Raw genomic sequence first — 24,611 nt, forward strand, 5'->3', positions numbered from 1 at the left:
GAATCCCTCTTTCATACAGCTTCAGGTACATACAGCTGCGTTTATACATCAGGTACAACACAAATCCTCACCCGCTCCGGGCTTCAGACAGCAAGCCTTGCCCCGATTGGACGGCTCCTACGCTACGGGTCGCAAGATGTCTGCGGAATTCTTAAGTTGCTGAGTTTTTAACCCCCGCAGGTAGTGGAAGTGGACACAGACGGGAGCAAGTGTCACGTTCTTTATCTATATGTCAGACCGAATATTGTGTACCCGCGACACGGTCAGAAATGGCGCTCCCGCGAAGCCTGGTTCACCTTTGCTCCAGACGGGCCTGCTCGACTCTGTTTTTCCACGACGAGGGATTTGGCTGCGTTTGAAAGGTTCTCCAATGCGAGCCTGCCGTTCGGAATGAGCGCGGAGAGGCTTTATTTAGATTATCGCTGGCGTGTGTATTAGATTCGATGCGCGGGTTCACCCCTCCCTGTCAGCGTTGTCTTATCTGTTATTAATGTGTCTTATCTGCTGGAAGGCTGTCAGGTTATCAAATCCCAGCTTTTCATTCAAGTGGCGTCTAGGTTCCTGTTTCTATCACTAAAGGAGGAAGGACAAAACAACCTGCGTGTGTGATGTCACTTACGTTAAATTGTTATCTATTTTGGGTCTGTTCCACACAGTATACACTGACTTGAGCATTTCGGACTATTCAAAAGTTCCCTTATTTAAAGAGCTGTATCTCTTTTAAAAATGTTATCATTTTTAGTTTTTTAATAGTTTTTAAAGAAAGTACTACCTAACGCTACCATTTGTACAAACTGTTTGTACTACCAAGTACAAAATATTTGAATGTTGTATATGATTTTGTTCATAGAAAAAGATTAATAACATCATGTACAATGATGTTACAGATAAAATGAAGTAGTGATAGCATAAGGGAAGGTGTTAGCCTTGTTTATTCTTTGTGTGAGTTGCAGTAGCTTTTAGCAAAGCGACGTATGTGCGTGTAAATGACCTGCTATGGAGCAGTGCTACCACAGACAGTATAGAGCAGGAAGAGGACAGTGCTGTGTTTCAGTATATCAAGTGATGACCTCAGCCTGCTCATAATTACAGCCCCTGCCCAATGCATCATGGGACTTTACCGGCTAAGCCACCGTCTGGGCCAGAGTCAGGTGCCAGCCCGGCTTTGAGGTTTCTCCTCGCTGTGTGGTCTGGTCTAGGGATTAAGGGGATATTGTGTGCATGTGCGTGTGCATGGGCGTGTGACTTGTTATGTTTATATATCTATATATTCAGCTTATATTTTGAATGTTTGTGTATATGGGTCTGTATAATTTATATTTTTGTGTGTGACTCTTGTGTGTGGTCTATGTAACGGTAATAGGGTGTCTGTGTCTATGTAGATATGTGTTTGCATGTCTGTGTTTTGCCATTATGTAAATTGTGTAGCCATCATTGGGCTAACTGGGGCTCTCTTGGTTTGATGGCCGTATCCCTGGTGAAGTAGTAACAGAGCTCTAGTCCCTGAGTGGATATTCATCCTTGGGAAAAAAAAGACTGAAATAATCACGTGTCCCAACCTAAGATAAGATGGAGGGGGAAGAAAGAGAATGGAGGGTGGAGAGGGAGGTGGGGGTGAGAGGGAGGGTGAAAGGCAGAGACGGGGAAATGGAGAGGAAGAGAGAGGGAGCAGGAGGGAGAGAGAAAGGAGAGAAAGAGCAAGGGAGAGAGATGGGAAGGAGGGAGAGAGGGGGAGAGAGAGCGAGGGAGAGAGATAGAAAGGAGAGAGAGAGAGAGAGAGAGAGAGAGGGAGGGAGGGAGAGAGAGAAGGGGAGAGAAGACTGCTGCATTACGGCAGGCTCACGTCTCAAACCGCTGAACGTGAACAGGAGCTCTTGTCAGCGGCGAAGGGCTGTCATTTCTCCCTGTCTGTTTCGCCGAGCGCCACTTTCATCCGACGCATTTTCATCATGTAAAGCAGTCGCTCTCCAAAGCCAAGGAGGGGATTCACACTGTCTTCCCAACGTGAAGCGTGCTCACCTGGAAATGATGCCTGACCCAGGCGGAACCTGGTTAAAAGCCGTGTTCCCCTAGCGTCCGAACGCGCTGTGTGGCTCTGTACGATTTATATGTTTGATTTCTAATGAATCCCATGTTTCTCGGCTGATTTTGCCTCCTGTGTGCTAACCTGGATGAGTTTTACACAGTGTTTCGTGTGACTGATCTCTTTAGTATTGCCACCTGAAGTCAAGCTAGCTTTCCGTGTAATTATCGCTTTGCTGTCACTGCAGATGATTGTTTGTCTAAAAGCAGGGTATCCTTATCTAAACTGAAACGGGTGAAAACATTTATGTGGACGTGTTAATTTTTTCTGAGTCGCTGCCTCCGCCAATCGCTTCTCGCTCTGTGTGCCGCCCCCCCTTCCCCCCTTCCCCCCCATCCCCGGCGTCCAGGCGTGCAACGAGTTCACGACCCACGTGATGAACCTGCTACGCGAGCAGAGCCGCACGCGCCCCATCTCGCCCAAGGAGATCGAGCGCATGGTGGGCATCATCCACCGCAAGTTCAGCTCCATCCAGATGCAGCTCAAGCAGAGCACCTGCGAGGCCGTCATGATCCTGCGCTCACGCTTCCTCGACGCCAGGTCAGTGTGTGTGTGTGTGTGTGTGAGTGTGTGTGTGTGTCTCTGTGTGTGTGTGTGTGTGTGTGTGCGTGTGTGTGTGTGTCTCTGTGTGTGCGTGTGTGTGTGTGTGTGTGTGTGCGTGTGTGTGTGTGTGTGTGTGTGTGTGTGTGTGTGTGAGTGTGTGTGTGCATGTGTGTGTCCATGTGTGAGTGTGCAAGTATGTGAGAGCGTGTGTGTGTGTGTGCTTGAGTATGTGTGTGCTTGAGTGTGTGTGCGTGCGTGTGTGTGTGTGTGCGTGTGAGGGTGCGTGCGTATCTTTTGCATGCATATATGAACTCAATTTCAAATAAAATTCACATATTCATATAAAAATAAGTGGTTTAAATCAGGAGTCTGCAGTTATTATCCAGAAAGGGCTGTTACACACGGACCCGTTCTGGATAAGATTGAGAACCCCCGGTTTAAATGTTTCACAACAGGCACACGTACATGTTTTCAATTGGAAAAATAGCCCGGCGGAGATTCATTTGTCTAGTAAACTATTAGATAAGGAACAAACATGTTTCCATTTTAGATTTTTGGCGAAGTTCTTCAGAATCCACATCGAGCCTTCCCCTTTCCGAACCTCACGGACAGATGTAAAGCGGCAATTGTAATCGACCGCAAACAATTCTCTCATCGCCCGGCGATGTTGTACACGTCCATTCCCAGCGTATTAGAGGGCAGTTTCCATCTGTCCTCAGCATTTACATGAAAAGGCTCGCCGCTGTACCGAACTGCTTCCGCGAGTGTCTCCTTCCATTTTGTGTGAGAATAATTCCTGGGTTGCCAGGTTTGTCTTAGAGCGGGGCGGGGACGTGTTCGGCAGCGCTGATTAATCCCGCGCACCCGCGAGATCACGCTGAGCGCATTTGCATTTCCGAGGCCGGTTTTTTTTTTTTTTTTTGGGGGGGGGGTGGGCGAGGACAGAAATATCGCGGAAATAAGCTGATCTGCTTATCCGTCGAGACGCTGCTGAGCGGCCCACTGCTTCCTGTAAAAAAATCCCTTTTGAGGGTGAAGCATGCCTTTAATTGTACCCAGCTCGCCTAGTCGAAGTGCATGGGGTGGGGTGGGTTGGGGAATTTGGGTATTTGCATTATTGCCGCTAGCTCATTTTTAAAAAGAAAATGTTACGAGTCCTGACACTTTGCTCTGTCTTTGCAGTGGCTGTACAGTGCAGCCCCACATTTACCATTTTTGAATGCCTGATCTGTGACTTCTGAAGCGGTGGCAGTTTGTGAAAGAGCTTTGATCGTTACAGCCCTCGAACCCGTGCAGCTAACGTCCTTGTTTCCCGTTATCTTCCCGGCGCAGACGAAAAAGGCGGAACTTTAACAAGCAGGCGACGGAAATCCTCAACGAGTACTTCTACTCGCACCTCAGCAACCCCTACCCCAGCGAGGAGGCCAAGGAGGAGCTGGCCAAAAAGTGCAGCATCACGGTGTCACAGGTACTGCTGCCCCCCCCCCCCCCCCATTTACACAGGAAACGCACTCCGCCCTGTGACACCTCGAACGGGAAATGCACTGTAAGTCCGATAGTTTAACCTGTCCATTGGCTCCCAGAATCAGATGGTTGTCTCTTTTGTGTTTGCCAGTGAAGAAGTGGAGCGATTAACATGTCAGTGGATTTGAGTGTGGCTATTTCAATTCCAAAATGAGGGGATTTGTGAAGTAGCTGATCGGTTATCAACTGTCAGTTTGGTCAATCATAGTGTTTTTGTTGGGCAGAGCCTTTTCATGGGTTCGTACGAATCAGAGTTTGACAGTGTAACATGTGCAATTCATGAAGCGTCACTCAACTGTCACACTTTTTCTCTGATGTTTTTGTCCATTTTTGGTCTCTGCTCTTAAAAAGCAGCCAGTGTGGACATGGAAAAATATACAGAAATTCTATTTTTTTGTCGGTGCTTGTAGCGGCTGGAAAAAGTAAGTATAAGCCATACCTAGATTTATATAGATTTATATTCATCCGTAAATGCAGCAGTAAATGTGTTGATGTAAAATGTGCATATTAAAAAAAGCACTTCCAGCATCAATACATAATAATTATATAATAATGTATCTACGGTAGCAACAGTACAACCATTTATTTTAAAAAGGTATATATAGATTAGTTATTTGTAATAATTAATAATATGTGAGTTTTTATCTTGGCTATATATACAAATTACAAATTACATGAATTGTTATTTAGGTTTAAAATATAGCATTTCCAATGATGGGATTTTAATTGGTTAATGTATAATACATTTTTGGGGCTTTCCCCAGGTTATTTTTGTGGTGTACCTTGGTAAATCAGTAGCAGTGGAATATATGTTTGAGTGCAGATGATTTCATCAGTTCCAATTTTAGGAGACTCCAGGAACTGTTACACACCCTTCCCTGTAGCTCCATCCTATTCTGACCCAAGGCCCAGCTCCATCTGAATCATGCACTGCTAGTGGATTATGTGTATCTATGCACTGACAGGTCATTGCATTCCTGAAGCCTATAATTTTCTTCCCTTATCTTTTCAAATATAAATAATGCTGGCATGTGCAGCTCTGCAGCATCTGGGCTTTTTGCTGTGAAAAAAATGATAAATAATAAATTACATTATTATTTTAATTCACCGTGCATGTCCACATGAAGGTTTAAGCCCTCTGAGATGATAAGAAGACCCAGTCCAGGCCTGTGACTCAGTATGGACCCTTTTTGTATCTGCAGGTATCAAACTGGTTTGGAAACAAAAGAATCCGGTACAAGAAAAACATTGGGAAGTTCCAAGAAGAAGCCAACATGTATGCCGCCAAAACAGCCGTCACCGCGGCCAACGTATCCGCTCACGGCAGCCAAGCCAACTCCCCCTCGACCCCAAATTCGGCAGGTGAGTGCGGAGAAGAGTCCGATCCCATAGCATTCTCAGCTGCAATCACTGAGGACTGTACGTGTAGTCTGAGTCAGATGGATGGGTCTTTGTTTCCCTGGTGTAGGAAAGTTAAATACTATGTCACAGATCTGTTGTGTAGTGAAGGTATTTTTTAGCTTGTGTACATGTACTTCCGAGCCGCAATTGAGTTGTCCTTCTCTAGAACATCTAAGGTGATTTTTAAAAATGATAATATGGTAATCTTACAACAACTGAAAGTGGTCAACCCTTCCAAAGACCTTAATGTACATCACCATCCCCTACAAAATGTCAACATATTAAAGTTGCCATTCGTTGACTGGTCTGCCATTTTATTTTTTGCTTTGCTTTGACATGTTGAGATAATTTTATAAATGGAACATTATTTTCTGGAATGGCTTGTTGATATGGTCGATGTTGTAAAAATTCCAGCTGAGTAAAAACAATAACACTGCCATCCCCCATGTGTGAATTAATGCAGTCAAGTCATTTGAGCTTGCTGTACCTAGTAAAGAGAAATGTGTCAAAGGTCTTCAGAAAATAAGACATACAGTACTGTTGGCATGTACGTCACATAATACTATCGACAAATACGAATACGTTTCTTGTCGTGATGGAGCAATCGTCGGAAATTACGTTCGGATCAAAGATTAGCTGACCTGGGCCCCGTTCCAAGTAGCAAGTCTCTTGTGCTTTTCACTCTCGACTAACGACAGCGCTTCCCTTTGCTCACTAACACCGCCGTTTCTAACATGCTTCCGCGCGGCTCCCTCTCTCTTCGTATATTGAGTTGCGTGCATGCGGTCATCTCCGTAATGCGCTTGGCCATTTTTGACCCATCTGCGAGGGAAATGCGCGCGTATCCTTTTACCGTTGTCTGGTTGGTCTCCCGCACGCCATTAAGTCGATGACAAGGCAGCAGAGTCCTTTGTCATAGGGTCATAAGCTGTATTTGATTATGGATCCGTCGTTTTTCAAATTAAGTTTAGCCCTGGTCCTTTTAACATCTGGGTTTTTTGTGCCATTAAAGCTCAAGGAGGATTCTTTAATTCTTCCTATTGGATTAGGACTTCCTTTTTGGATCCACTGCTAGTAACAAAAATCAATCTTTTTAGAGGCCTTCGAGCTATATAAAATGTGTGGTTTCTGCTACTCCCGTGAAGTTGACACACACCCACACACACACACACACACACAAACTGCAGGGTTTCTGCTTAAATTCATGAGCCAGGTTTAAGAGGACATCGCCCCACAACTACATGTCCACCGTTGAGTAATGCTGCAACTGGGAAGTTGAACCCTAGCAAGGGTGAAATCTTTCAGTATTTTGAGCCTCTGTCTCTTAAGTAATAGTACATATTTATGTGCAGGGCTTGCCAATTTGACGCAGTGCATTGGACACAATACCGAATAAACTCTGCTGGTCTGCTGCCGCACATCTTCCACGCTCAGAAACGCGCTCGTAATTTCCGCCGGCATTGACGCGAGCGAGATCGATACTCAGCGTCGAGAGGAGCTTGTCCACGAGCCCTTAGCGTTAGCGCCATCTAGTTTCTTCCCTCCGCGGTCACCCTGGCTCTGCCCCTACCCCCTGCTCCCCCCGCTCCTGCTCACGCTGGCTGCTCTCTGATCGCACGCACGCACGCACGCACGCACGCACGCACGCACGCACGCACGCACGCACGCACGGCCTGCCCTCTTGCTTCTGCATGGCGGGCTGCTGGACCTTTCTCTCTGTGATTCAGGTGCTCACTCTCTCCTTCCAGGTTCTGCCGGCTCTTTTAACATGTCAAATTCTGGAGACTTGTTCATGAGCGTGCAGTCACTCAATGGGGACTCCTACCAAGGGGCCCAGGTGGGAGCCAACGTGCAGTCGCAGGTAGGGAAACGCTGTGGTTCGGTGGCTAAAGGGCGTGGCTGAGGCTAGGAGAGAGCTTGTGTGTCTCAGTCCTTAACCATCTGTATATATTCCCCAAACTCCAAACCGTGTGCAGAGTCATAAGTACCGAGCGGCCACTGCATGAACACAGATAAGGATAAGATACCAGAGTTGCTCCCTCTCCCAAAGAAGGCATAACTAAATTAGTACCGTGCAAATAGATTTTGTGGGAATGTAATTTATCGTCCGCTCCATGAGTCACTGGGGAAATGGTAGTCATGGGCAGAGGTTCTGTAATGAATGCTGACACTTGTGTTGCTGAAGACCAGTCGGAGGGGGAAGAGGAGTCCCTCCGCATGGAGGAGAATACTGTATGCTATCAATGACAATAAAAGTACAGTATGTGCATCAATTCATTGTAGTTGTCCTCGGAAGGCTCCCTCCCTTGTGGGTCGGCAGAGTACATTGTGAGCTCTCAGCATTGTGCTGCTGGCATAGTTTTGAGGCCATTGTCATCTACCTAAAAAAAAGAAAGAGAGAGAACCAAATGACCGCAGACATTTTTGGAACCAACGCAACACCCGTCTGCCCCTGTGACTTCATCGCGACGAGGCGTCCGTTTTGCTGGGGGCGCAGTTTTGGCCGCCTGACCTTGTCCCGCACGCTAGAGCAGGTCGGACGGCGTGTTGTTCCTCAACGAGAGCCTCTCCGGTTTCTCCCGGTAGCGACGCGTCTGCCGAATCCGTGCGGCTCTCCTCCCTCGTATGAATTATTTGCCCTGACGCTGCGGGCGTTTCACGGATAAGCCAAGGAGGAGTCCATAGGCCTGTAGGCCCATGTGAAGGTCCTCTGGGTTGATACTTTGGCAAACCCAGCGTCCTTCTTCTGTCCAAGGTCATGCAGTTGTTGTACAGCTCCAGAAGCCGTTCGGATGACTCTCGTGGTCAGAGAGTTGTGATATATGGCCACTGCCTCTAATCTGGTGTGGTGTGAGTTTGACTAATTTCAGCACCCCAGCAATGACATTTGAAAAATGGTTGTGTATGTATACATACACACACACACACACACACATATAAATGGTATGTATTACATACATAGCTTACCGTTAGCATTTATTAATGTTTAGCAGGGCAGGTCGTTTTGTAGGCAGAGCGTATGTTGGCTATTTGTGTGATAGATGCTGTGTTGTTCTTTTTTTATGCCGGCTTTTGTGCATGTGACCTTCACCATGTGGAGCACCCTTTCACAATCACAGTGATCTCTCCCCCCCCCCCCCCCCCCCACCCCCACCCCAACTCAAAATCTTTGAGATTCAGGGCTTTTTTTCCTCTTAACCCTGCTTTCTGTTTTGTTTTGTGTTTCCTTGTGTTTCAGGTGGATACCCTTCGCCATGTTATCAGTCAGACAGGCGGATACAGTGACGGACTGGCAGCGAGCCAGATGTACAGTCCGCAGGGCATCAATGTAAGAAAAATAAAATTTTTCTTTTTCTCCCCCCCACCCCCACCCCCTCCACTTTTTCTTCTTCTGTGGTAAACTTCACTCCCACCGCCAATTATTTCAAAGCCATAGGGCTCGGAATGCCACTTAGCGGGACTTGTCTAAGCTTCACGGTCACCCATTTGATTGCGTCTGCATCGGTCACGCCGGCGGCGGCGGCGGCGTCGGCTGCCCGCGGTAACCGGGAGACCGTAGTGGGCGGGCGGCGTGCGGGCGGCGCGCAGGCAGCTGCCGTCTTAGCCTGTCAGAGGGCATCAGCGTTGCCGCGGCACCTGCGGCGCCACGCTCGCCAGGCCCCCCCCCCCCGAGAGGAGCCGGGGAAACAGGTGACACCTACCGCCGCTCCGGGTGTCCCCGATGTCACCGAATAAAATGTCCGGCCCCTTGATTTCCCACGAAAGGGACGGCGTCCGTGGAGAAAGCAGCCCCCGAATTCCACCGCCAGCCCCCCTCTAAAAATAAATCTGCCAGCCGGCGGGGGAAGTGGGAGGGGGAGGGAACGAACGGCGGCGTTTTTTTTGTTTTTTTTCTTCCCGCGCAGCTTTTCGGGGAACGCCGGCGGCCGCGGCGCGGGGCGTGCGAAATGCGCGGCGACGTGGCGTGTCGCGACGAGGGAAATCGATAAGACAGTCGCGGGGGAAAGCTGAGCGCGGGCTCGGGACAGCGATCCAAGCACATCGGCCCGATCAGGCGTCTGCCGTCTTAATGGCACTGACAGCGGGGGGGCCGCCACGCTGCGCGGCGGGAGGGGAGGGCGGGGACCGCCACCGCTCTCCCGCTCCGTTCCGCTCGCCGCGCTCGCCGTAATGAAATTACGTCTGTCCTGGGAAGAATTTATTTATTTTATTTTTTATATTTTTATTTTTTTAATGTATTCAAACCCCTTCCCGGGCGTTTTTTTTGGCTGTGTGTGTTTTCCGGGGGACAGGAGAGCCCGTTCCTGCCGGGCGGTCTGCGATAAACCGGAGGGAACAGTAACGTATGCGGCCTCCTTATCCAGACAGTCAGCTGTCTCCACGGATACTGTTACCCCCCGCGACGTTAGCCTGCTTCCCCACAGCCAGACAATTCAGCTGCACCCCGAATCCAGCACAGCAGCTTTAAATCATTATTTCCATTTTCATATTTATATATTTGTAATTCTATAAATTATTGAGTTTAATTTTAATTATTTGGTGTGCTTATTTATATGTATATAATATTTTTATGTTGTATTAAACATTGTAGATTGTAAGGCAAAGCAGAAGAAAGCTGGTGAGATCATTGTCTACTTTGAAATCTATAATGAATTGCATATCATGTTTAGATTAGTGCCTATAACTTAAAGGGGAGCAATCAAAATAGACAATATGACTTCAGAACATATTTCTGGTGCTTTTTTATTCAAGTAGTATAGTTTTCTGGGCATTGTGATTGATATTCACTAGTTCAGATTTCTCTAGAAAGTATGTAGTTTTCTTCATTTCAATTTAACAATGACAGCTCCATTTACTTTGTTGATGGATAGCGTAAGTCTTTATTATCAATTGAATTGACATATATATATATATATAATATATATTTCCAATTTTAAAGCAGTCAAGTGTTTGTAAAATATATACTTTTTCATACATAAAAAGCCATGCATTTGGAAATGAAGCAACCTATTTTGGAATTGCCATATTTTTAATTCTCCACTACATACACAAAAAGCACTTAATGGTTTCATATATGAAATAATATTTCACATTACAAGCTATTTACATGAAAGACCCCATATTGTACCATCAGACATGATAAATATTTTTTTTTTTGCAAGTGATGATTTAAAATGGTGTAGTCTGACCCTATTCATGCAATTTCAAAAAGACATTAATTAGGCTAATGATCAAGCCAACGCACGACGCTCGCACGCATGCGATGCAAGGCTGTATTTCAGAACGGCAATTGTGACTTTGAAATGGAGTGGCACCAAAGCTGAACATTTTAAAAGTTTTTTTTTTTTTTTCCTTTTCTTTTCTCTTCTCTCCGTGTGATTGCAGACCGCTTCCTTCTTAAATAACAGCCTTTGAAATAAGAGGCTGCCAAAGACCATTTTCAGCCATTTCGGATGGCATGGAAATTGCTATTAATGTCCTAAATGCTCTTTAGCAGGCCTGTCTGGGGGATTTGAAATGGCTTCCATGTTTCCCATTATATTTCTCTTCCCAATCTCCGATGTGATAATTTGCTATAATTGATTCCTCCGTTGCCTGTCTTTTGAGTTTTGTTTCAGAGGGCGCTGGATACATCCTCAATAATGTAATTTAGGCTTATTGTCTCATTTAAATCACTTTTTTTGACAGGGTGGCTGAATACCCCTTTTAATTTGACTTGCTTTGGCTGGTATATTTTAGCATTTTAAAGACATGTAATCTAGTGCTGTGCAGACTAGCTAAATTGCCTGTGTGACAAGGATTTTGGGTCCATTCACTGATGGAACTGGGATGTTTGGTTTTGTGAAGATAAAAAAAGCTACACATCTCAGAATTGGCCTGAATGTTGCAACTCATTATTGTAAACGGCTGAACATTTCATTGATGCAAAAAAAAAACCAAAACATTTTAATTACCCCGGAAATTCTAACGGTCTCAAATGTGGGTATTGGGTTTGGACAAATCAGAATAACAGCCTTGGATTACTACAAAATCAATAATTTAAATGCATGAAAATGTAAAGAAAATGAAATGTAAGCAGTAAGTATGCCATCACAACATAAGGAGTGAGTGCTCTAACTCACATTCCGCTTGGTTTTCTTTGCGTTGTGTCTTACTTTCAGGCATGTACCCTGGGGATTAAAGCCTTCTTCTCCTTTTCCCTTTTAAATTCACAGGCAAACGGTGGCTGGCAAGATGCTACAACACCCTCATCAGTGACTTCGCCCACAGAAGGACCGGGAAGCGTCCACTCCGATACCTCCAACTGATCCCTCTACCGTACAGCCTCCCCACCCCCCCGCACACCCCTCCCAACAAGAACCGCAAACACTCTGCCTTGCCAGTGACCCCCCCCCCCCCACCCCTACCCCCCACTCAGAGTGGAGGTAAACCCCCCCCCCCCCAGTAACAAAATAGGATTTCCCTTTCTTTCGGGAATGCTGTAAAAACAAAACTGTACACACACACATCTTGACATTGCTTGTCCCTGGGTATGAAAAAATTAGGAAGAAACAAAACCGGTACTGTGGAACATTTGCAATACAGATTTAGTGAGTTCACAGCAACAAACATGTTTGTAAAGTTTTCAAAAAATGTATCTAGACGACCCAGTTCACCTGAGTAATTAGCTCACACGTCAAATGTCAAACGAAATAATGAAAGCAACAGGCAACACTTGCATTTCAGTTTAAATGCTTTCACACTACCTCTCTGCGAAAACAAAACAAAAACAAAAACAAAAAAATTTTTTAAAAAGCATTTTGTTCTCTGAAACTTTGTTACTACTTGGGAGTCGCGGTACCTGACCACTCTTGTCATTCCAGATGGTTAGATTTTAAAGGACACTCTTCCGTCTCCATCCGACGTTTATCTTCGCCCGCGCACCTCTATAGCTGCAGACGCCGTTTATTTTTTCTGTCAGAGTATTTACGTTGTCCCTTTCCCAGAGCTGAAAACAAATAGCTTTTTTTTTTTTCAAAAAAAAAAAAAACAACAGGAAGAAAAGAAAGTCAATTTGATGTTTTCCCTAGAACAAACAGAGGGGAAATTATTGTCCATTTTGCATGGCTTACTGATGCGACGGCGCGTCTCGATAAACGCCGCGACTTTTTGGGGACGGGGCTGCAGATCGTGAGAGGGCACCTAATGAAGCCGCCAGGAGAACAGGTCCTGCGCGTCACCTCTCACCAGCGTAGTGTGTCTGCTGGGTGTGCCATCCCAGCGTACTGAGTACTGTAGCGCAAGTAAACACCATGCATTAGCAGGGCTTTGAAAGTTTGTTCCGACATTGCCGTCCGACACCCCCTTCCACCCCTCGTTTCACAATTACTTTTTAATTATGGTTTACATTTTCATATTTCTATGATGGAGTTGCAACATATGTAAGCTTCTAAAAACCTAACAAGAAATTGTGCCAACGTATGAATGACGCACGGCGTTCCTTTTTCTGCTAAAGCAATTGTCCGTCTAACAGGAAAATTGCACTGTTAAAATACCATTAATCTGTGTTTTAAAGTACAAGGCCTGGAGACGCATAGCAGGAAGCAGGAACTGATGAAAGTGGCTCTGTACTGTTGCTAAGACAGCCATCTTTTTATATAAGGCAACAGAACAAAGAGAACAGGCAAGAAACACATAAACATTCATACAGTATCGTGCTGAATTTTCTCTGCTCAGCTGAATTTCTTATGGACGACATGCGCAGTCAAGTCCTGGTGTGTGACCATAGGGCCTGGATTCTCTCCAACTACAATACGCCTTGTCCTCAATGGCTGACTTCCCTGAAAATCTAAGATTTAACATGTTGTTCTCTGTCTTAAAGTTTTCCAAATATGCTGAGGAATAGCGCTATGGTACTGTAAGGACATGCTTTCATAGTGCTTCCATACGAATGTCACGTTCTCGTGTCAGTAACATAACGCCTGTTTGATTAGGTTTTCTCCTATTTCCCCCAAGCTGAATTAAGTTAGTTCCTTAACATGTGTTGCGATTTCCGAGAAATGGAAAAATTCTTGTCCAAGTAATGAAAGAACTATGACTTGCTCTGCTTCATTATTGGAGTGTTAAAGTGAAGCACATTGTGATTGGATTTAATATGGGCTTGCAGCTGAGTTGACTTTTTTATTTTTTTATTATTCTTCTTTTTAGAATATCTCTTGCCCCCCCCCCCTCGGCCATCTGGGTCTTTATCCCTGAATGGGGCTGTTGAGTGCCGGGTGCACACTGCCTCTTAAAATCAGGGGTGGGGCCATTTCTATAACCCATTCTAACATATCAGTACAAAAGTCCCTGTAATTCCAGCCTTATCAAAGTGACTCCTTCAAAAGTTGCGCTTTCCAGTGAATACATGAAAGGTCCACATGATCGGTGTGCCACATACGAGTTTAAATTTCCAGCAGTGAGAATATGGACTATGAGAATCATCTGTTTCTGGATTCTGACTGGTTCTGGATTCGGTGCACACTCACAATTAGTTTTGAAATGCAATATCACAAGGGAAGCATTATATATACGATTTATCATTTTAGCCAAATGCTGCTGTTAACCAAAACACTTGTGTAATATGTGCATAAGAAAATGATTTTTAAATCATAAGCTGACCTGTAAAAAGTTATTGGTCTCGTTTCTATGAAGTGCTACACATATGTGGACATTGAAATACACTGCTAGTGTACGTTTTGCATCATTGTTCAGTATTAGCTCTGTACAGTACACCCTGTTTCTTTGCTGACCGTTTAAAACTGGTCCCACAAAGTTCCAACCTAAAATCAGACTACTACTAGTTAATTGAAAATAATGTTGTCGGAAAATCCAATACAGTTCTAATTTCTGTTGAAAATATATTTATGTCTGTCGAGGGTCTTGGTAACTGAGTTTGTTTCTCAGCGCATTAAATCACATCTTGCCAGAATCTACTTAAATGTGGAAGTCATTAAGCTAATAGGATTTGGACATTTCTACAGTCACTCTTGGCTCTGTCTATTCAGGTAATACCAGGGCACAACCATCCAACACAATGGCCCTGAGTTGACTTTCCTCTGAAATGAGAAAAACAATAAAAAAAAGGGTTTTTATTTACCAAGATTCAGTGGAAACAAGTTTCAAGAACCCTGAACAGTGCTCGTTAACATATTTTGCAATAAACCATCTTATATATTGTTGAGCAGGCAAACAAATCCAAAATGTGAAATCGTAATGGCTGTGTTCCGTTTTGCTTCATTTTGTCACTCTCAAATTTATGTTTATGAAGTTTACTGAGTCCTCTACTGCTTGCCTTCCCTTACATGGTTACACCTCTAACCAGACCATTTCTTTGATACCAAAAACTCCAAAAATTTACATTTGCCTACATTATCAGCTTTATTAACAGTTCATCATAAGTAAAAGTTGTCTTCTGCCATTATCGCCAGTGCTAATGTTTATTGTGTGAAAGTTCTGGAATTCACAGAACCTCAAAAGCATTTATAATTAAATCGTGTTTGTAGAACAACAGGATTAAACCATTGTGGAACAGATACCGATATGGATTTGATATATATTTTTTGTGCGTCCTTGCATTGTGGTTGACAACACGTTTATTTCCCCATTCATTTTGAAAAGTTTTGCAAATTTGCCGTCTTACCGTGTGGGACTAACACCATTATTTTGTTATTCTCATATGTGAATTAGCTCAAGAATGCTATGTATATGTATATGTGCACCTTTGTTCTTGGTTTGCTTTGTTGAAAAGGGATGGTGTCAATTTTTTTCAAATCATTGCAGCTAAATATTTAATGGAAGATAGAGAGCGGAAGAGGGGGAGGAAATTCTTGTGCATTTTCCTATATAATCCACTGGCTTTACTTTTTGTGTCCAGTGTGGTAAAAGTCACCCTATCATGTCGCTGATGAAGGCTTGTCAGTGTTGTTTTTTCGACAACATTAAGTAAGAAAAAATAATGGCATCTCTAAAAACATACTTAAATGCATCTATTGTGAGTGGGAATTGAAGCAAAACCATTTGAACCGTCTGACAATGTATATATATTTTTATATGTGATATAGATTTGAACGCATATGTTCCAAATCCTTCATCAAGTCATTAGAATGCAGCTATATTATTTACGTGCTCTATAAGCAATTGAAGTCCTTCGTAGAACTGCAGAAAGATTACTCATCATTCATTAATTCACAGTTCACACTCAAATCTTTTTATCTCAAAGTAGCTGTACTTACACTTGAAGCTTTACTGTTAGTCATACAGTAAAATGGAAAACGTTTTGGGGTGTTTCTCCACGTGAATGACCTTATTTGCTGCAGAAAGTATGCTTCAATATGATTTTATTGCTTGGAGTTGAAGTCCCAACCACCCTCCCCTCTGTTCTATGATGAAATGCTGAAACTATTTTGTTGACTGGGTCTGTGCAAGGACCATTGAAGCAGATCGCCCCTCTCCGAGTTATTTTGTTTTATTACAGTACTCTACACGTTGCCTGTCCAATGCCACCATATTATTAAAAGCTTCATGTAATGATGCTTTCAGTTTTTGCAAAAAATTAAAAAAATAAATAAAAAAACAAAAACAAAAAAAGCTGAGCAATTTGTAAAACATCAAATGTTTTCTTTGTTGCATGTCTTTTGTTCTTTATTAAAAAATGCAGTGTTTTGAATGTTTCTTCTTTTTTTATAAAGATTTCAGAGTGTGAAATCACTGAGCCTGACTTTGGCACAGTTTTAACTTTTAAGACCTCTGCATATGTAAAAAGGTATACAAACTGAAACACAAAACTAGTGTCTTTTTGATTCCAACTTAAAACTCTTGTGTTCTGTGGAGAAAAAATATCAAGGTGTAGGTTTTATGGTCTCTTAATTTGTACTGGTAATGCATACTACAAATAAATAGTTTCTTTTGTTGCACAGTGGTTTTTGGTCTTTATTTTAATGAAGCAATTGCCTTTTAGTCTTCAGCGACACCGAGATTAGCTTCCAAAACAAGCACCAACGATACTTTTAATGCATTAATACCTACAGTGTAGACTGATGAAACCTCTGAAATATGTATTAAGTCAATCCTTCTCTGCACTGTAGCATCATTGGTTTTGATTGAAAAAAAAAAAAAACACTTATAAAACCAAGATGACTTGAGATACTGACTGAGGTTGTGTAGGGGTTTAACTGGCAGCCATTTTAAGCTTCTGGTCACATGGTCGTGATGATGTCATGATCCTTTACACAACCCTGCCCCTCCACCATTACACAAACCATTAATGGAGTCTCCCAGTGGAGGATGTGTTTAGAATGCACTTCCAAAACAGCGGATTTTAATCCTGCAGCAAGCCCAACTGACTTCAATGAAGGTGAACATTAAGCAGTGGGCATCAGAGGTAATGTCCTGATAAAAAACAAAATCGCATTGCATGTAGATATGCATTTTTATATGCATCTAAGTGTTCCCCAGAATGCATGTGATAAAAATGCAGCTGACACTTCTGTAGTTAGGCCTACCTGAAAATCTACACTTTGGGGGTAGGGGTGAGGGGGAAGGAGGGATGTGGGAATCTGAGTGATTTCTAGATTCCAACATACAGGGTAGAAAACATTACTGGAATTACATCCACTGCTAATACTAAAAAAAAAAAATTTTGTAATCTTCCTTCAAAGCCTTTTGCTGTTAAAACGCCATGACAGCCTAAGTGGCGTGGTCGATTTAGTCACTGAAGGGGCCGTGCGATGTAATTTCAGTCACTCAAATTGTCCTATGTTCTTGGACAGTGTGAACTGGGCCAGGGTCAATAGATACCGCAGGACACGAGAATTTACACGTCGCGGGTCTGTCGGGCTTCTCACCTCCCCGATGGCCAAAGGCTCCCCCTGACATCCTAGCACGTTAGCGGCAGGAACTACGGCGTGATCGGCGACGCCCGCTTCTTTACACGTACAGGCAGGGCGTGTTTTCTCACTGTCTTCAAAGGGGAAGGCGCCGGGGCTGTTGGGGAGGGTAGGGACTATGAATCCTCCCTCCTCACCCTCCCGAGACGCCGGTCCCTCCAAGGCACGATTTATGTTTGCACAGCCTGGAAACCTCGGGGAACGCCGACTTATCTTCCTCTCCAGATAAATGAGAAGGGATTTCTGATTCCATTCCCCCAGTCTAGCTCTCTTTTGAACTTTGCAGGAAAGGGGGAGAAGGGAGGGAGAGATCCCACCAACTTCGGGATTAGCGATGGTTTCCAAATGTGTGGAGGGGTGAAATCACAGAGCACGACGGTGCCTGTGGGAGTGACAACATGATCAAATGCAATTATGTGGGAATGCCGTCTCGTTGATATCAAAGGAATTTTCCCAAGCAGCTGACACATTAAAGGAGAGAACTGTTGTCATGCGTTTGTTTTGTAAGCTTTTTTTAAAATATTGTTTTGCAAGCAAGGTAATTGTGTGCATTCATTTCATAATGTGATTTTCTACAAACCGTGTTTTGCTTTTTTATGTTTCCTCCATTCAAGCCCCCCAAGGAATCTTTGTTTTCTACATTTTCGCGAAAAGGTACTAGAAAATAGCATTTTCTTTTTTTCTCCGGTGAAAGAATCTTTTGAGCGAACACCGGTCACCTATTTTCAAATCAGTCAATTGTTTTATCACGATACAAAGAGCTACATTTTTGTTACGGTATTTGAGAAAGGAAACGGAAAAGGTTGTCAGATTCCTCCACATAGGCTACAAATCGATCCGCGGCTATTGCTCATTTTTTTAAAAACAGAACAGCTTCGGAAGCGGGGAGTCGGTGGTATTTAATATGTAGAGTAATGCTGCGCCTAATGGCTGAGGGCCGGCTCGCGCTCTGCCCCATACGGAGCGATTGAAGGCTCCCACCGAGCGATCTGACATTTCCACCGCTCTTTTAATCCATTCCCTTGCAGTCGGCGCAGTCCATAAATAAATGGAGTGCAAAACAAAGTGTTTTGTGGTATCTGCTGTTTCAGGAGGCTCACTGCAAAGGTCAGCAGGCAGGGACGGGCAACTGGGAAATGCATTAAGTAAGGAAGATAAATGCAATCTAAAGTGGTGATATTTATTGATGGCCGCTATTTAAATTCCCGCTGTGGCCTATTTTTCATTCCCGGCGAAACAGCACTTTGTTTGAAAATGAATCCGGTGTGCTAACCCGGGAGATGTATGCCCTCCGAGGTTATGGGAAAATTATTCTTTTTTTAAACTGTAGACAGTGTTACTCACAGAACCTAGAATTCCAGGACTTGGGATAAACCAACTGCAAAACGAGTTTGCGGTAGCCTTTGGTTGTTAAGAAGATGAATATCAATGGTAACATTTGTTATTGAAATGCTAGCTATTAATATGCATGCCTATTAAAAAGAGAGGGGCAAAAAAATCCATTGAAAATATGCAAGGATATTATGCCAGATTGATGGAAAGATGTTTGAAGGCTGAGACTGAGACAAAGCTTCCCCCGCCATTTCTCTGAATAGAATAATAAGAACAAAGGGAAGCACGTGTCGACATCATCAGAGGAATCATTTTAATTCCAGCCACCGGTGCCCACTACCTAATAACTGAGGTGGTTCCTTTGTCACTCATTATACCGACTCGTACCTGACCTTTTGTGTTTGAAATAACACGGCAATATCTGCGGCTTCCAGACCGCATAGGAAATCCGCTGTATCTTCCGCGCGCAGGAGCCGCCCGGAATTCCCACATCAACGCGACCAAACAGCGCTCTCTAAAACCTCAGGAATTATCTGCTTCCCACACGCTCAGTCTAATACCAGTCCAATATCACACCCCTCCCAGCTGCTTTATTCAAATAAATGTGCGTCTGTTCTTCTCCAACTCTGGGGAGGCGGGGTGGGCTGTAGCCGCCAAAGTCTCAGGTGGAAATGTCATCGTTTATATGCATTTGAAAACGGAGAATCGGCCCCGCGTTACATTCGCAGGGGCCCCGCTGGTTCTTTTCCCGGGCCTATCTCGCGGTAAACCGGCTAATGAAGGCCTTTTCCCCTCAGCTTTGCTTCCGAAATCATTTCCACAGACAACGTGTCGGCCGGCGGAAGGTAGCCTAGCGCATTTCGTCGCGCCCGCATTACCACCGGCGAGGGGCTTGTGTGGGTTACTCCGCCCCGGGTGGCAAGGCATGAAGCAGACACCCGTCGAAAACAGAGACTGCAGGGCAGGAGATAATGGGAGATCTTCTGGCCTAACGGAGGTGCTTACTGGATAAATTCCCCCAGCTGATCTAGCTGCAAAGGGTTATCTGACGTGAGTCAGGGCAACCGACTGACAGCCGAGACTCGTGTCACACTCCTTTGTGATGATTGAAAAGACAACGTCCAATTGAGCTCAAAGCGGCTCAGGTCTGGACGCCATGGAAACCAAACAAATGCCTGTCAAGGAACCACCTCTGAAAGAGGCTGAGAGTTTAATTGAATGCGCTTCAACCTACTAATTCCAGTGTAATGTGAAGTTTAGGAAATTTCATATTCATCAAGATATTTCATGAATGTCTTTCGGGCTGGCATTGGCAGGCATTCACCACTGCGTGCTGCATTCCAGTGAATGTTTCTTATGATCATGATAAATCCAAACTCAAATAATTATCAAAATAAATAAATTAAAAATACAGTGATATGCGTTGTTTTTCAAAATAAATTGTTTGTTTTCATGGGGGCCGTGGAAGTGTCTCTTAAAATGCATTTTAGACCGGGGATGCTTGCCTGGCTGTAATAGCGTGCGATACAAGATCTAATTAATTGCTGTGCTGTGTATCTGAACCGGAGAACAGTTGCTGGTGTCATCTCTGGAGACTCGGGACTTGGAAGCCGATCAAGTTGGCAGCAGCGAGGAACCCAGTGGGATAGAAATCACAGGGCAGGAGACGAGGCACGGTAATATCGGGAGAGGACACACAATTCCGAGGTGCAATCTGTGAGTTTTTCCACCAAGGGTAGGCCTACCTGCCAACACAACTGTGTTTCTGACTCGCGCAGATTGAAGCCGTGATATGTCAGTATCGTGCTCATACGAAAACAAACACTTCCATTGGCCTCAGTTGTTGCACAAAATCATGGAACGATGCATTGTGGGATATAATTGTTAAACCGCAGATACAACATGCTCAGTTTTTCTATGGCATTAACTGTATAGTAGCGGCAGAAACTGTATTACCAACAGCTAATTTTAAGTTTTTAAAAGCCCATTTGTAAAGAAATAAATATAATTTGAAAAAAAATCCTTTGCTATGCTAAATTTGACTTACTTCAATCCATGTCACAATGCCTTTGAGCTTTAAACAGTAAATACTTTTTGAATTTCGTACATCATAACCAATGAAAAATAAGGTTTTCTGTGTTCATGTGTGGGTGTCTTTACATCATTTACAATGTGGCATTATGATGTTTGCCTAAAGCTTTCTTGTGTTAATGAGCCAGATATGGACTTCTTTCCACACTGATTTTGAATACAGTGCAAATAACACTTGGATTGAATAAAAGGCCTGGAGACACTTGCTAAAAGTAAGTAGCATTCTACTGTTATCTCCACAGAACACAAATCCCTAAATCACCCGAAACATGTTTTAAATATTGAATGGGGAATATTCACTCTTATAGGGATTACCAAGGCAAAAGCTAGAGGGGAAACAAGGAAACCACATCTTGCTGCTTAATTCTGGTTTTGTTTCTCTCTTGTGAAGATTGGCATTATCATAACATGTCATCTTGCATGTGTAGGAGCCTAACTCTATTTGAAAGCAATGAAGTGGTCTTCTCTTGAGAGTTATCCTGTGTACTGTATGTTGATGTGGTATAGTGCAGTGGTGAAAGGGCTGGGAGGTTTCAAGTTCAAGTCCCTGGTGGATCGCAGCAATGGGACTACTTACAGTATCAGTGTACGCAAGCTTCATTGCTCCACTAAATATTACAATAAACTGTGTATATTAATGAAGCGTAAGCTGTGTATGATAAACATGTTGTATCCTTTGTGTAGAAAATACACACAAGCTTGCTCATCTTGTGGCTGGTTACAAGCAAAGGATTCACAAAGAGCAAAAGTAATTAGCTAATGACGAAAGAAACCATCCCCATGTGGCTACTTTAACTGGTGGCTTCTTGGAATGGTATCAGGGTAAAACCTAGTGTGGCTGGTTTGGCGTGTTTGAAAACTATACACACATAACTTTTAAAGTTAGTGGCTACTGAGGGAATAGTGAATAATGAATAACAGAAAACAGATCGAAGACAGACTGTGGGTATTTTCTCTGATGGTTTTTTTGTGATTGATATATTTTTCTTTGTACCATCTACACTTAACGGTGTGCCACCATTTGCTTAATTATGGCTGAATGTGCATGGTTGCTTGTGGGTGCGACTTGCATGTCCCAGCATGTATTTGCATGCGTTGTTCTTGTGGTTGTCGTTGTGGTTGTTGCTGCGTTTTTTGCCATTGCGTTTCTGTGCGCATTTGTGTCTCCATCCCATGCTGAAGTCTCTTCTAGGCGTGGGCTGTGCATGAGAATGGCGGCGGTTGTCACATTTGGTTTCAGTGCCGTCCCAGACGCACATATGCAGTGCCTCCAACCAAAAGCAGATATTCCTTCTTCTTTTTCTCTGCTTTAGAGATGCCCTGGGACTAAATAAACGTGTACTCATTAGGAAAAAAATACTTCTGAAAACCTTATCTGATTTAACAAATATTCTCAAAAACTGTGATAGTTGTGGTCTGATGATGAACTAATTTTGGAAATTGCACACGCGCCAATAAAGATTATGCAAAAAATTACATTACCTTTTTTTGCTAAAAGATGTGCTTTGCCCTGTGTTCATGTGAGATGATTATAGCCATCTGTTTTGTTTCCTCCTGGTCTCTGTATGAGAAAACATTCGTCTAATGTACCACCAATGTTAATTCTGTCCTAATTCTCTTTCACAACAGTGGTGGGTCAATGGTGTCATTAGTGATGTCATAATATGACATGACCATCGCAGTCACCTCTTTCCCATTTGTATGCCACCTGAACATTTGCAAAGCCTGTTATGTGATGGAGGACCGAGATATTGGTAACATATAGGGTTTGTCTGAAAACAGCGTGTCAAGGCCTGTTATCGGTAGAGCTCCCATTTTGAATTTTAACTGACCTTTTTTTTTTTTTTTTGAAACAAAAAACAGGCCTGCCTGTCTACCCAGGTTTTCATTCTGTAGATCAAAATTCTACTCCAGCCAAATTATGTTCCACCTGATTTCACATGCAAATGGTGGGGGAAAGGTGCAAGAGGAATAAAAATGGGCAGTTTAATTTTCATGTGGAAACTATTTATTCCTTGTGAGAAGGGCATGATTAATCACAATTTACACCAAACATTTTCAGTACTATTATAATAATTAAGAGCATTATGATGCAATAAACACCTTACAGCATACTCATTCAACATTACTATCACATTTAATGGTTGTTGAATAGACGATGCACAGTAAATATTTTACATTATACATTTTGCATTTTTGTGTCCCTTTAAACAACATTATTAGGGAAGAAGAGAGCTTGTTGTAGCTGAGGATACATAAATAATATTTGATGTTTCAAGCTTAAATTGAAACTAGTGTAAAAATCACAAATGTGATTGTGTGAGAGTCAAGTTGCAATGCTAATTTTGAGTGAGTTGTCATGTCTGCAGCACAAGTGCCAATATAAGAGCCAGTCAAGTGCTATAGAACATATTGAGATTTGAAGGGCAGGTCTTGAATGGCTGATGTTTGGCAAGACTGGCTATTTTTTTCAGAAAAAGGCATTTTTGAAAGTAGTTGTAGTTTGCACTAAAAGATTTGCAAAAATAATCAGCACCATTTTTACTAAAGCAGCAGCAGTATCAACAGCGCAACAACAAAATGACGATGACAACAACAACAACAACAATAATAATAATAATAATAGCTTTGCAAGTAGTTGTTACTTACACTTAAAAATTGGCAGCAAAACACATTCCTTTGTGGCGTGAATCGGGGTAGCCTAGTGGTCCAGCCATCACAGATTTATCAGGTTTTATGCTCCACACATAAACTAAAACCACTGACAGAAACATTTCTTAGTATTAGTGGAGAGACACGGGTGACCTCTTATGGTCATTTTGTTTACGGTTTGTGCTAACAGGCAGGAATACTCGGTATCGGGTACACAGTTAATGCATTAGGTTTAATAGTTTTTTCATATTTGAATATGTAGCACTGTTATATATCTATATGTTATATTTTTGCTATACTGCTCTTCGTATTTAACTTGTGTTTATTTTTAAATATCCGTTGCCATCCCGGGTAAATTTTGCGATAAATAACTCGACTGTGTGTAATCCCAAGCATTTATGCGTATCCATGAGTTGTGGGTATATACATTAAAATTCTGAGCGTCCACGTCTTTAGTTTACCTTATGAACAACACCTGACGAAAGATCCTGCAGTAGGACCTTTACTGAGTGCACCGGAAGGCTCTCAAACAGTGATCCAGTGACACAGAATCAATATGTTAACTGTGTCTACAACTCGTCTGTCTTTTGGACGGCTGCCCATTTTTCATCCCGCCGCGCGGCGTCTCGGTCTCGCGAAGCCGCCGCGCTCGGCATGTTCAGGTGTCGGCTCAGTCCCGTCCGCGGTCGGGCTTCGGGTTCGCGACAGCGAGACTGGTCTCCGGAGCGCGCCCACATCGTGGCCCCTGTCAGCCCATGTCAGACACCAATCTGTAATGCATCAGTGAATCAAATTAGAATCCTCCTCGCTACTGATCCATCTGTGATGGTCTGCTCCACCTGTCAGAGGTTATGTGTGAATAAAATACCTCCTCATATGCGAGGTTCATATTCAAAACGTAGTTGAACAGTGAAGGGACAGGCACTAGGACTATACATATTCGCATACTCGTCACAGGCTAACCCACTGTAGAAAAAAAGTACCAAGAGCATACCGCTATTAGTACTACCTCCATCGGACACAACAACAACAACAACAACAACAACAACAACAACAACAACAATAATAATAGATATTTT

General features: G+C 43.4%; 1 protein-coding gene and 1 long non-coding RNA gene across 5 annotated transcripts in view; one reads left to right on the forward strand and one right to left on the reverse strand.

Annotated features, from left to right (window-relative positions):
• The window catches only part of LOC118229784 (pre-B-cell leukemia transcription factor 1), a 75,926-nt gene extending 59,444 nt beyond the window's left edge, over positions 1-16,482 (forward strand). Inside the window, exons 4-9 of one of the 2 annotated variants that reach the window (XM_035422132.1) lie at positions 2,433-2,623; positions 3,959-4,094; positions 5,353-5,512; positions 7,300-7,412; positions 8,790-8,879; positions 11,767-16,482. In XM_035422132.1, coding sequence (XP_035278023.1) covers positions 2,433-2,623; positions 3,959-4,094; positions 5,353-5,512; positions 7,300-7,412; positions 8,790-8,879; positions 11,767-11,859 — 783 coding nt within the window. In that variant the 3' untranslated portion in view covers positions 11,860-16,482. The remainder of the gene's footprint in view (positions 1-2,432; positions 2,624-3,958; positions 4,095-5,352; positions 5,513-7,299; positions 7,413-8,789; positions 8,880-11,766) is intronic. The other variant, XM_035422133.1, reaches the window with a different exon arrangement.
• Positions 16,483-22,382: 5,900 nt separating this feature from the next.
• Positions 22,383-24,611, reverse strand: part of LOC118229785 — a 44,541-nt gene continuing 42,312 nt past the window's right edge. For 2 of the 3 annotated variants that reach the window (XR_004765731.1, XR_004765728.1), the window contains exon 2: positions 22,866-24,302. This is a non-coding gene — a long non-coding RNA (uncharacterized LOC118229785). Of the gene's footprint in view, positions 22,442-22,865; positions 24,303-24,611 lie in introns of those variants that run through there. The other variant, XR_004765730.1, reaches the window with a different exon arrangement.

Source organism: Anguilla anguilla, chromosome 6 (genome assembly GCF_013347855.1).
Source record: "Anguilla anguilla isolate fAngAng1 chromosome 6, fAngAng1.pri, whole genome shotgun sequence".
Taxonomy (NCBI): Eukaryota; Metazoa; Chordata; class Actinopteri; order Anguilliformes; family Anguillidae; genus Anguilla; species Anguilla anguilla.